We start from the raw sequence: 14,454 nt of genomic DNA, 5'->3' as shown, positions 1-14,454 counted from the left end.
ATGTAAAAAAGGTGCCGCGGCTCAAAAAAGGTTGAAAGTCACTGATGTAGAGAATGAAGAGCGTTGGTCTCAGTACACTACCTTGGGGAACACTGCTTATAACTGGGACAGGGGTGGATATAGTGCTTCCTATTTTGACCACTTGTTGTCTGTTTGACAGGAATGCTGTAATCCAGCTATGGAGGGATCCTGAGATGCCATAGGGGATCCTAATAATCAAAGTCCCCATTGTCTTCTGACTCAGACAATATCCTAACTAGGGATTCTACAGGGATTCTGGTGGTTCCTCATTCCCTAACTCTTCCTCACTCTCACTCTTAAACTCAGATGGCAAGAACACCGGCTTGTGATGCCAGTACTCCTCCATCTCCTGGTCCTTCAAATCTGTGGCCAGACGAGCCAGACATGGACCACTCACAACAGGCAGCAGATAATGTAACCAGCAAAAGTCGTAGTCCATCTCTCCCAGTGCTAATAACTTACTGTGTGACATTACTTTTACATTGCTACTTCTTCTACCAGATGTTATTCTCTCAAAGGGTTGTGTAGTGCTCATTGATTTCTCTTTGGCTTTATTACAAAATTCATTCATTCAAAATTTCTAATAGGGTTATTTTGAAGTTTGTGCACTTAGAAAATTTGATAGATGGGTTCAGTAGAAAATGCCATGTTGTATTGGAGAGAGAGGGGAAGCAACACCCGCCATCCTTTTATCCAACTTGTCATATTCATTACTAAAATAATGAACTTAATTTAATGGGCATTTGGCTTAAATGGATATCCATTCCCTCCTATTAATCAATAAATATTTTTTTACCCCATAGGTCATTATTGACTTCCAACTGGTTTCTTAACGAAGTTACAGCAGTCTTACCCGGAGCTATTTATGATGTGGTTTCAGAGCTAAGCTACCCAGGCATACATCTTGTGGTTATGTGATTGTATTTTGAGCACTTGGCAACGGATTCACCTTTAAGGCAATTTGCAGCATTCGTGGTCCTATGATCACAATTTGCAACTTTTTTTTTTTGCCAGTTTCCAGCTTTCACTTCCAGCTTCCAAAAATGGCCATTGGGGAAAATGAATTTCTTAACAACTGCATGTTCATTTAATGGCCATCATTATAACTATCATACCATAGAATCTGATCACATGATAATTTGACTTAAGGCTCGGTTGCAGTCAAGGACTATCTGAAATACAATTTGTGTACAACTGATGGATTTCATTGATATGAGAGCTGAGCATATAAAGGAGCGGTCCCAGTGAAGGGCTACCAAAATTTTTACTACCACGCTGTGACCGTGGCTTATGCAGGACACCCTGCATTTTCTTTCAACATCTTTCAGTGCAAATTGGGGTGCAGCTCCAGTTTCACTACCCCACTTCATTCTTCCCTGTCCGGGCAGCAGCCCACACTGGAGCGGCCCCAACTTTTGCTTACATGGTTTGACGGTGATGGGGGAAGGGAAGGGTTTGTGCACTCAATCTAATTCATGGGGGGGTTCTATTTTTTTTACTACCACTCTGTGGATGTGGTTTATTTTGTGGGTGTGGCTTCATGGTCCTGTGACTGGGCAGGAGTGGTTTGGTGGTCATGTGACTGGGTGGGAATGGCTTTGTGGTCATGTGACTGGGCGTAGGGGTTGCTGGTGGTCATGTGTCTGGATGATCATGTGACTGGCTGGGTGTGACCAACTTGCCATCACTCACATTAGGGGTTAGAGTTAGTGTGCCTGGCCTCTCTTCACCTCAAAAGCCTCAATGAGATACAATTTCCCTGACTATTTACTACTACTGAACATCCAAAATATATTATTTAATCCTATGTATATATACCATGTATATATACACAAAAAGATACATGATTATATATACTGTATGTGTATGTACACACAAACACACGCACGCACACACACACACATCTTCTAACATTACACTTTCACCTCACTTACTGCATTTGGAAAAACAGAAGAAAAGAAAAGAAAGAAAGCTGAAAACGAGATGGCAACCATATACACAATGCTGGAAGCTTGGTTTCTGCACATGCTCAGAAGAAGAAAAAAAAGTCTACGGAGAGGGGCGGCATACAAATCTAATAAAATAAAATAAAATAAATAAAATAAATAAAATAAATAAAATAAATAAAATAAAATAAAATAAAATAAAATAAAATAAAATAAAATAAAATAAAATAAAATAAAATAAAATAAAATAAAATAAAATAAAATAAAATAAAATAAAATAAAATAAAATAAAATAAAATAAAATAAAATAAAATAAAATAAAATAAATAAATAAAATAAAATAAAATAAATAAAATAAAATAAAATAAAATAAAATAAAATAAAATAAATAAAATAAAATAAAATAAAATAAAATAAAATAAAATAAAATAAAATAAAATAAAATAAAATAAAATAAAATAAAATAAAATAAAATAAAATAAAATAAAATAAAATAAAATAAAATAAAATAAAACATTTTTAAAAAGAAAGCCAAAAACAAGATGGTGACCACATGCACACTGCCAGAAACCTGGCTTCTGCACATGCTCAGAAGAAAAACAATGCAAAAAAATAAAATTTCAAAAAGAAGATGGTAGTCCCCATGGTCTGGCACTGATCTATGGGGTCTGGTGACATCATCATGACGTCACCAGTGGGTCGCTACCAGTTCTGTAGAACTGGTCCAAAATGGGAGGAACCAACCCCTGATTTAATCCCGTGCATGTGTAAATGAAGCTTTGCATGTTCGTCAGACACTTGTGTCATCCAGTTCCCCATTCTATGAGGCTGCAGACCAGGGCTTGGGGATCCCTGATGTGAAAGGGTCTATCACCATATCCGCTATTAAATAAATCTGAAAACAACATATTCAAATGCTCTTTTATTTCAGTTTTGATTACATGAAGGATTGCAGCAAATAAGTATTATATAAGGTACATATCATTTGTAGATATTTGAGTTACGTAGAATCAAACTGCTGGATTAAATGATGATCACAAATATCTCTCTCTATATATATATGTGCTCATTCTAGCAATGTGCACATTTGCTATGATAAGCGAAGCAGCAGCATCTTCAACTCGCCATGACATCAACCAAATAACAAAACATGATGTCACAATGGAAGCTGAGCTGATTGTTCTTTTATCATAACATGGAAATGTGCACAGGACAAATACATAGTTGCATCTGTGTTGTAATACCTTGATTCATGCTTAGCAACCATTCCCCCACAGCCCATATTCCTATAGAAAGAGAACAATTTGGCAGGATTATATCTACCAGTCAGAACACTTGTACTAAAAACTTATTTTCTGGACCAGATTAAAAATAATTGTGGAAAGAAAGAAGTGAAATACAGTATTATGGAGTATTATAAAGTAACTATCTCTATCCTAATTACAGAGAAGATGGTAAGTGTGATAGTGACAGTTATAATGAAAGCTCAGTACAACTTGGTTTAATGAAGAAATATGTTGAGGAATTAAGGGTCAAAGCCACTGTACCAACATATTCTGGATGCACCCATTATGGAGAAGCATATTTACCCATGAACAAGATGCGGTTTGTAGATCGGTCTTTAATAACAAAGATGAATGGATGGTCACTTTTGAATTTAATTGCAAGAGCTGCAGTCTTGACTACCGTTATTACACCAGTGGCAGCAGCTGCCTCAGTGCCTTCTTCATCGACTTCCACAAATGATTGGTGAACAATTTCAGATATGACTAAATCATTGTTAGTTGACATTCCAGAGAAGTCTGCCTTGCCCTCGTCAAATGCATCTGTCATTCCCATGCTTCTCAGAATAGGCTTCAGGTCATATTTTTCTTCCAGTTTAAATTTGGGGAGGGAGAGGTCAACTTTTCTTAGGAACATGTTCTTTGGATTGATCCAGTCCATGAGTTTCTCATGTGTAATTTCTCTCTCCAGCTAAAATAAGATGAAAAGCAATGAAAGAGAAATTAATAATAATAATAATAATAATAATAATAATAATAATATATTAGATTTGTATGCTGCCCCTCTCCAAGGACTTGGAGAAGCTCACAACAAGCCGTACATATACAAATCCAATATTAAAAACAATTTTAAAAAACCCTTATAAAAAACAATCATACAATCCAGACAAACTATACATAAATTGAAAAAGCTAGGGGTGTGTCAAATTCCTGGTTACACGACACTATGATGTATCCTGATATTAACACAAATATGATGCAGGTGTTCATAGTGAAATAAAACTCCTGAAAGTCACAATAATAATGTAGATCTTAGATCCAAGAGAAAAAATAGGATTATAAATTGAGGTAATGTGTTCAAAGCAAATCAATTTCTTACTCAATAGATTATTTAACAAACATGTGGAATACAAAGCAGATCCCCCCTGGCAGAGTCACTAGTTCAGGGCTGTCAAACTCAAGGCTTAGGGGCCGGATGCGCACTGCAGGGTGCTTAAATCTGGCCCACGAAACCATCCTGCAAATAGCAAAGGAGCAGCCCATGATGCCTCTGTAAAGCCAAAGCAAAAAAAGGGGGGGGATGCATGGGGCCTCCTCTGCCCCATTTTTAGCCTGGACAGCATCTTGCAACACTCTGCTGGCCAAAATAGGGCTCAGAGGGCCATGTGTGCAGCCCCCACGTGCCCCATTTTGGCCAGCAGGCTGCTGCAGGATGCATCCATCCAGTCTCCCCCCTACCACTACCTTGATACTACCCTACTCTTTATCTATATAAGTGTGTGCGCGTGTATTTTCTGTCCAAATATGTTACATAAATAAATTGCTCAAAAAAAGGGGGGGGGGACACTCAAAGAACATATCCTAGGTCTGAATGAATGAAATATTCTCATTGAATACATTTTTCTGCATAAACTTGAATGTGCTGACAACATGTGAAATTTATTGTCAATCAGTGTTGCTTCCTAAGTGGACAGTTTCATTTCCCTTTATTTTTTGAGCAATATATATAATAGTAGTATAATAATACTACTATTATTATAATATAATAATAAGTATTAAACTTTCTGGAGAATGGGATGGCTGTTGCCTCTCCATTTATAAATATACCTGGAACTCCCATTTTTAGGACAATTTTATACACACACACACACACACACACACACACACACATATATGAAGGTCTTGGCATATTCGGGTTTCTTCTCGTGTAGGATTGAGATATTTCTGGCGATATTTCGATGAGGTCCCACTCGTCATCTTCAGGCTGGTGCTTCTGTCCTTGTAGGACGAACACAGAACAGAGACAGAAGCACCAGCCTGAATATGACGAGTGGAACCTCGTCAAAACGTCGCCAGAAATATCTCAATCCTACACAGGAAGAAACCCGAATATGCCAAGACCTTCATACCTGTACCTGTGAAAATCTACAAAAACATATATACACATGTACGTATGTATGTATGTATGTATGTATGTATAAAATTGTTCTAAAAATGCGAGTTCCAGGTATATTTATAAATGAAGAAGCAACAGCCATCCCAATCTGTGGAACGTTTAACATTTATTTAAAACTACTAATTTTTTTTAACAATTATTTAAAACTACCAAAATTACATAGCTTTTGTTACTTCGTCAGAGTATTAAAATCCCCATTGAAGACATAGTTGATCTTATATAATGCTGCTGAATTTGTCTGCCTGTAAGGCAGTAGCTTTAACCTCTAGACCACAGGTTCTCCTCCTCTCAGTTTGTACCAGGGAAGAGTTATATGCTTTTTTCCTGTATTATAAGGCTACTGCCTTATAAGCAAACTCCTCAGGTTCAAATCCCGGTAAGGGTAGTGGCTAGCTGATGAGAGCAAAATAGCTTGGAATTGATCAATACTAGTCTCCCTTCCTTTTCATTATCAGAAAAAATATGTTACACATGTAGAATATAGTTTGTCGGCTATAAAAATTTAACTGCCTTGAATTAATTAATTAATTAATTAATTTGTCTGTCTGTCTATCTATCTATCTATCTAATCTATCTATCTAATCTATCTATCTATCTATCTATCTATCTATCTATCTAATCTATCTATCTATCTATCTATCTATCTATCTATCTATCTATCTAATCTAATCTAATCTAGCTATCTATCTATCTATCTATCTATCTATCTATCTATCTATCTATCTATCTAATCTATCTATCTATCTATCTATCTATCTATCTATCTATCTATCTATCTATCTATCTATCTATCTATCTATCTATCTATCTCGGGGAATATGCCCCCTGGAGGGGCAGGGTGAGTTGACAGAAAAAATACAACTCAATTGAATAGTAGTAACTGTAATTAAGTCTGCAGAGAGGGGCGGCATACAAATCTAATAAATAATAATAATAAAATAATAATAATTGCAGAAAGCCAAGCTTCAGTACTAAAAAGGGCAGCATACAGCTTGTATCAGAGATGTTTTCAGACTGACAAGGGCTTAAATCATGTTTCGTGAAAGAAAAACTCACCTTTTCCAATCCAGTAGAGTTATCTTCAATCTGATCAGGGAGCAGAATGGTCATGCTCATCTTTTTATCAGTATATGGAATCTCAAGAACTGAAGTCCGATAGTCCGGTATGTAGGCCACATTGTATTTTGTACTAATGAACATCATCTGCACTGGTTTACTTTCATTCTACAAAATGTATGTTAGAAGAAATCTTTCAAAAAATGGATATGAATAATTCTATTATGTATTTAGTCTTAGGGTTTTTAAATCTTTTCTGCTTAAATCTTTCATCTTTTGCTTTGAGTTTTTAGATCAAACTGAGAGTTTATATGAGTGTTTATCATGTCTCAGCAATCCACCAGATTCTTCAATCTTTATACATAGCAATCTTTTACTTTTCACAGAATTTGAATAATTTTAGAATATTAGGGATTAGATTTAAAGATTATGAGTTTTAGAAAATTGAATTATTAATTCTGTGAGCAAAAGAATGCAATGTAACACTGGTCAGTTGTTTTTTAATCAGCAATTTTCTCAAATGAACAGATACCAGTATTTATAACATCAAAAGAGCCGAGTTGGCGCAGCAGGTAGAGTGCAGAATTGCAGGCTACTAAAGCTGACTGAAGATCTGTAGGTCAGCACTTCAAATCTCATCACCGGCTCAAGATTGACTCAGCCTTCCATCCTTCCGAGGTGGGTAAAATGAAGACCTGGATTGTGGGGACAATATGCTGGCTCTGTTAAAAAGTGCTATTGCTAACATGTTGTAAGTCGCCCTGAGTCTAAGGAGAAGGGCAGCATAAAAATCAAATAAATAAAATAAAATAAAATAAAATAAAATAAAATAAAATAAAATAAAATAAAATAAAATAAAATAAAATAAAATAAAATAAAATAAAATAAAATAAAATAAAATAAAATAAAATAAAATAAAATAAAATAAAATAAAATAAAATAAAATAAAATAAAATAAAATAAAATAAAATAAAATAAAATAAAATAAAATAAAATAAAATAAAATAAAATAAAATAAAATAAAATAAAATAAAATAAAATAAAATAAAATAAAATAATAAAGTAAAGTAAAGTAAAGTAAAGTAAAATAAAATTTAAAAAACAAACAAACAAATAATAAAACTAGCCTTCTTTGTAGAAAGCAACATAGAAAAATATTATGCTGTTTCTTCTCCATCGAATACTTTCAGGTATATAAAAGAACACTATACTGTACTCAGCAAATATATTCACTCACCACTCCGTAGTTATCGTGGTTAATCACATAGAATTAGCGGGAGTGATGATGAACTAGAAATCCCTACACAAAAAGTTTCAATGACTGAAAAGTCTGAAGGACTGAAGGTGACTGATCTTCATGATTCGTCTATTTCCATGAAGATCCATAAAATGTAATTCCACACTTGCTTCAGAATAACACAGTTTAAAATATTCAGAATGTCTCCTTTAATGAGTTAATAAATGAATACCTTGTTAATCCAGAATGGCTGTTCCTGTGTGTTATTTTTGTCGAACTGATCTGCCCAGTTTCCCTTGAAATAGATAGCATTCACCGAAACCAGTTTTGTAAGCGGATCAATTATTCCAGGGGCAAGCAGATCCTGAATTTTTCCTTTGAAAGTTTTTTTTAAAAAAAACTGCTTTAATTGATAAAGATACATGTTAACATTCTCCCTCCCTCTCTCTCCCTCTCTCCCTCTCGCTCATCATTTTAATTAAATTATTAGATCTCTCTCTTCAGTGACCACCTAGAGAGTTCCTCTGGTGAGGATGCAATATAACTTTTGCTTCCTCAGGGTCAGTCCAAACTCCATCCATCCACCCCCCCTTAACATTTATATAGTTACCCATCTTATATTATTACTTACTATGGTCACCACACACATACAAGTTAAACAATAGGCAAGTTAAATAATGGAAGTATGCTCAGACATATCGATCAATAAAACCAATCATTTATTCATGACCAGAATTTCACCTGAGGTTTCATGGGCTTCTATATAGCAAGTAATGAATAACTATGGAGGGTTTGCCTGCCTTGCACACACACAATATTGCATGTCTTAATGCAGCTACTGATTAACTGTTATTATCATTCTCACCTGATGTTTTTTCTTTCACCCAATCATTTATATGTCTTCTTGAATCTTCTGAAGCTTGTTTGAAGTTAAGTTTCTCCAGACCTGCATGGTAGAATCTCTGAATGGATTCTATAAACGACTAAAGAAACAATGGCATTTCAATTACAGAAGCAAGTATAAAGAACATGAATTGATTTTGGCTCATTTTTCTACAAATTAACTATCTGGAAACATTATTTATTTATTTATTTATTTATTTATTTATTTATTTATTATTACACTGAATATTACCTAAAGCCAGCCAGTGATATTAGATAGTTAATACAGCCTAGAAAAAGTATATCAGATATTTGGAACTGGTATGGAATTAACCTAAGATAACATAGTTTATTCAAAAACATACCCAGAAAATATGGATCATGTGGTTCTATTTATGGTTTTATTTAAAAGTTCTGTATTTAGGAATATCCTGTTGGGTGTTCCTGTAACATTCTCAGTAAAAGCAGCTAGACTTTTTAATTTCTCCTTTCGATAATTCAGTGAATCAAGTAAAATTATAGGAATATTTAGCACTTTAGTGGAGCCAAACTGCAATTGCAGTGAGCTAGGCAAACATTAGAACAAACAGAGCATTTATGGTTGTTTCCAGCCAGTCCTCCAACTTGTATGTAACTTACTGCACGAAAATCATATGATGTTTCTCCAAAGAGCCGGTTGACTAGACAGAGGCTATAATTGGCATCTGGTTTGTTGAGATCAGAAATAAGTTTCTCAAATCTTTGGTGAACCGTTTCATCTTTGGATACAGATAGCACCTATAATATGATATATGGTTAATTAAATTAAGTTTGACATCAATTCAAAATGGATAATAACAATAACAGACCTTGGAAAACTTCACACATTTCATATAATCTCTACAAACGTCTGCCAGAACCAACATTCTGTGTCCATCTCTCCCTGAGGTGGGTTCCTCCCGGTTCAGACCAGTTATATAAAGCCAGTAGTAACTTGGCCACCTGCGTTGCTGGAACTGGTACAAACCCAGACCAGCCACATCCCCAAGCTGGTTCTGTTGGTAGTGCCTATGGCGTTTAATTTTTAGCTTCTACACATGCAAAGCACCACTGAAGAAAACCAGAGCCCAGACCTGAGTTCCTCGTTCCTCAAGTTCGGAGTTACTTTTATTTAAAAGAAAATGAGATCAATGTTAGGACTTAAACTGGAGGTGACATGTTTTTCCTACCACATCATATCATTAATTTGTCCTGATTTGGGAGTAATTGTGGTGAAGGGTATCTTTAGGATCCAGCAAAATGATTTTTCAAACCCTGGGACTTCAGGTTAAGGATTTTTGTCTGAAATAATACCATTTTCTAAACTGTGGTGGTGCAGTAGTTAGACTGCAGTATTGAAGGCGAACTCACTGCTCAGTTCAGGAGTTCAATTCTGAACGGCTCAAAGTTGACTCAGCCTTCCATCCTTCTGAGGTTATTTATTATTATTATTATTTATTTATTCAATTTTTATGCCGCCCTTCTCCTTAGACTCAGGGCGGCTTACAACAAGTTAGCAATAGCACTTTTTAACAGAGCCAGCATATTGCCCCCACAATTCGGGTCCTCATTTTTCCCACCTTGGAAGGATGGAAGGCTGAGTCAACCTTGAGCCGGTGATGAGATTTGAACTGCTGACCTTCGGATCTACAGTCAGCTTCAGTGGCCTGCAGTACAGCACTCTACCTTCTGCGCCATCCCGGTTGGTAAAATGAAGACCCAGATTTTTTGGGGGAGAAGGGGGAGAATTTGCTGAGTCTGTAAGCTCCTTAGAGCAGTGATTTTCAACCTTTTTTGAGCCACAGCACATTTTTTACATTTACAAAATCCTGGGGCACACCACCAACCAAAATGACACAAAAGGATACTCTAACACAGTACATATTATACATAATAATATAGTTTCTAAATGTATTTATACTCAGTGTGAAACCTGGGCCTGTTTCGATGAACACAAAAGGGATATTCTGGCAGGAATGGTAGTTTGGGAACCCATGTTTAATTTCCCCATGGCACACCTGACCATGTCTCATGGCACACTATTATGCCCCGGCACACTGGTTGAAAAACACTGCCTTAGAGAGAGCTGTAAAGCACTATGAAATAATATATAAGTCTCAATGCTATTGCTATTACTATTTCCATAGTTAGCAATTGCCATAATGGCTTCAAAAAAGTCAAACACAGAAGGCTGAATCCCTATCAGACTTCCTATGCATGCTGTTTAGATTCCAAGCAAATAGGAGCTGCTCCCATTCACATGCAAACAGAATCCCAAATCTGGATAAGAATTGGGAGCAGAGTTAAAAAATCTTGATAACAATGTCACCTCTTGTGCTTATTGAATTTTTCAAAAGCTAATCAGACAATTGGCATCTTAGGAGGTTGCCAGGTTGAGGTGACAGGCATATTTGGAACTTTTTTTGGAGCAGATGATTGATTAGTTGAGCATAATTATGTGATTGCAAAATGGGCATCGTGTAAACTTCATAAATAAATAAAATACAGTGGTACCTCATCTTACGAACGCCTCTTCTAACAAACTTTTCAAGATACGAACCCGGTGTTTAAGATTTTTTTGCCTCTTCTTCCAAACTATTTTCACCTTACGAACCCAAGCAGCTGCTGCTGGGATGAAGGGGTTTCTTTTTTCCCCCTTTTTTGAAGAAAGAAAAGGGAGGGGCTGCTTGGAGTAGGAAACATTTTGCAGAGAACAACGTGCTTGCAAAGGAACTGAAAGGGTGTCTTTTGAAGAAAGAAAAGGGAGGGGCGCCCCCCTTGCCTTTCTTCCTTCCCACTCACCCTTTAGCCTAGCCTTGCTTCTTCCACCCGCCCCCTTTAGCTGCTCCTCCCTGCCCTCTGTTCGCCTCCCTTCTAAAGTTTGGGATTTTCCTGAAGGATTTGCACGCATTATTTGCTTTTACATTGATTCCTATGGGAAACATTGTTTCATCTTACGAACTTTTCACCTTACGAACCTCCCCCTGGAACCAATTAAGTTTGTATGATGAGGTACCACTGTAGATGTTCCCATTTTTCAGCTCACAGCCAACCCTTTTTCTCCTCTTTGATAAATTGTAACTTGATATACCTTTAACATCTGTTTTTCGGTGTTATGTCTGGCACCCAATGAGACCATTAGCAGTGCAGAATATATACTCAAAGGAGAAAAAAACAAGTTGTTGCCATGATCTTTTTCACTAAACTTCCTGAAGAGTTTGACAGCAAAAATGGAGCTTGCTTCAGAAAGGTTGGCCATGTGTTCAAAGCTAGGGGAAAAAATATAGTATGATAAACCATAGATTAACACCAAATAATGAGATGACCAAAAAATCCCACCCATGTTCCACTTGATTGTTATACTTGAACAATGATTCTACTTGCTTTAAGGAATGTGATTTAGAGCAGGGATTTTCAACCTTTTTTGAGCTGCGGCACATTTTTTATTTAAAATCCTGGAGCACATCACCAACCAAAATGACACAAAATGACACTCTAAGACACTCTCCTCTATTTTCCATCCCTGTCTCCTCCCCCCTTGTGTGTGTGTGTGTGTGTGTGTGTACACACTCTTGAACCATTTCCAAAAACAGTTGAAGGCTGGGGGGGGGGGTTGTCTCTTATTCTTTGGTTGCTTTTTATCATATGTTTAAATCAAGAGTCACTTCTCTCTCTTTTGTTTCTCTCTCTTTCCTCTCATTCTCTGCCTCAATCATTTTCTCATTTCTCTTTTTTTCTCCCCTTTTTGCTTTCATTTTTCTCTCTCTCTCCCTTCCTCTCCTTCTCTCTCTCTCTTGCTTTCTTTCTCTCCCGCTTTCTTTCTCTCTCTCTCTTTCTCTTGCTTTCTTTCTCACTCTTTCTTTCTCTCTCTTCCTCTCTCTTGCTTTCTCTCTCATTCTTTCTTTCTCTCTTTTTGTCTCTCTTGCTTTCTCTCTCTTGCTTTCTCTCTCTTGCTTTCTCTCTCTTTCTCTCTTTTGCTTTCTTTCTCTTTCTCTCTTTCTCTCTCTCTCTTGCTTTCTCTCTCTCACACTCCCTTTCTCTCTCTCTCTCTTGCTTACTTTCTCTCTTTCTCTCTTGCTTTCTTTATCTCTCTCTCTTGCATTCTTTCTCTCTCTTTCTCTCCCCCTCTCTCTTTTTCTCTCTCTCTCTGTGTCTAGATCTCTCTTTCTCTCTCTTGCTTTCTGTCTATCTTTCTCTCTCACTCTCTTGCTATCTCTCTCTTTCTCCATCTCTCTTTCTCTCTCATACACCACACTGGCAACAGCAGCATCAGGCAGTAGCCACGGTCAGACAATGCAGCTCCATCCTGTGAACTCAGATAAGTCCATGTTTCGTAACAACGCTGCTACAAATAGGCTGACTCAATATTAAGCAAACAGATATTTATGGTAAAAGAAGAAACAAACAGAAAGAGTATTAAAAACAATTCAGTAAAGAGAAGCTAAGGGTGTCTTTTAAGAAATAGGTTCTAGAAAAGTGCATAATCTCAATCTAGAATAATGAACCATTTAGGAGAATCTGAACTTATAGATGCAATTTATGACTTTGAGTTAGTTAACAAATACTACGAACAATAAGACTTTAATTTTGTCTCCCAATATGTCCAATGTAGCTTCCACTAAATTTTTTATAATTGGGTGTTTTCATTGGGGCAAAGGCACCAGTCACTCTATTACCAGGACATCTAAGTATTTGCACAACAATGTCCCAACTAAGGGAGCCAGAACAAATTGTCAATCAGCCCTAAGATAAAGCTATGTCAATCTCACCTGTTGCATCTACAGGAATTAGAACAAGATAAATATACAATGGATCTCATATCAGATATCAATACAATCGAGAGAGTCCCAAAATATTTCACAAGAAAATTCCTGCACTCCTCTGCTCACAACAGATTACTTTATTCCATCAAACTTGTAATTTTGGGCTAGAACTTCATCACCTTCGATCTGACCTGAATATGGTTCATAAAATCATTTACCACAATGTCCTACCTGTCAATGATTTCTTCAGCTTCAACCGCAACAATGCACAAGCACACTATCGATTCAAACTTAATGTAAACCACTCCAAACTCGACTGCAGAAAATGCAACTTCAACAACAGATTAATCAATGCTAGGAATGCACTACCTGACTCTGTGGTTTCTTCCCCAAACCCCAAAAACTTTAACCTTAGACTATCCACAGTTGACCTCACCCCATTCCTAAGAGGTCTGCAAGGGGCATGCATAAACGCATCATTATACCTACCATCCCTGTCCTACTGTCCTATTGCCTAATTTACCTGCACCTGCTTTGCTAATGTTCATGTTTATACCAATACCTACTACCTTGTAAATGCTGGACAAAGAAAAAATAAACAATGGTTGTACCTTGCAGAAGTAGTGTCCTGAGCTGGTGGGGCAGTTACTGTAAACGTCTGGCTGGAGGGAAACATTGTCAAAGCTGCAATAAATCCTGGAAGAAGCAAAAGGAACATTTTGGGGGTACTGTCTTCCTTGGTTTGACTCAACAGCCTCCAGGCACTCCACCTCTCTATGGATGATGGAGATAATTAATAGAGAAGCAGGAAGGGGCTGGGAAGGCAGGAGAGTAATCTGGAGGTGGAGACTCCATTACTATCTCTTTAAGTTTCCTGGGTGTGGCCCTTCAAACAGTCAGAATCTCCCTTGGAGCTCTATAAACAGAAGTATACCATTGCAACATAATTTCTAGCTATCTTAATAGCTCTCCTAGCTATTCTATAGTTTGCAGAAAAGCCAACAGCTACTAATAATAATTTGATACACAAGTATAAATTTTGACTAATCTTGAAAAGTTAAGCCTGATAAAT

The 14,454-nt window shown here is 36.6% G+C and overlaps 1 protein-coding gene across 1 annotated transcript; it reads right to left on the bottom strand.

Annotated features, from left to right (window-relative positions):
* Positions 1-2,874: 2,874 nt before the first annotated feature.
* Positions 2,875-14,269, bottom strand: LOC139164694 (leukocyte elastase inhibitor-like). The gene is made up of 7 exons (XM_070747138.1): positions 13,994-14,269; positions 11,711-11,888; positions 9,241-9,378; positions 8,585-8,702; positions 7,952-8,094; positions 6,483-6,650; positions 2,875-3,941 (listed from the first exon to the last, which is right to left on the bottom strand). The coding sequence occupies exons 1-7, from the start codon at positions 14,098-14,100 to the stop codon at positions 3,537-3,539; spliced, it is 1,257 nt and encodes a 418-aa protein (XP_070603239.1). The 5' UTR covers positions 14,101-14,269; the 3' UTR covers positions 2,875-3,536.
* Between the last annotated feature and the right edge of the window lie 185 nt (positions 14,270-14,454).

Source organism: Erythrolamprus reginae, chromosome 3 (assembly GCF_031021105.1).
Source record: "Erythrolamprus reginae isolate rEryReg1 chromosome 3, rEryReg1.hap1, whole genome shotgun sequence".
In the NCBI taxonomy this organism is placed as follows: Eukaryota; Metazoa; Chordata; class Lepidosauria; order Squamata; family Dipsadidae; genus Erythrolamprus; species Erythrolamprus reginae.
Note: the sequence above shows the minus strand (reverse complement) of the source record. Positions and strands in the feature narration are given on the sequence as shown.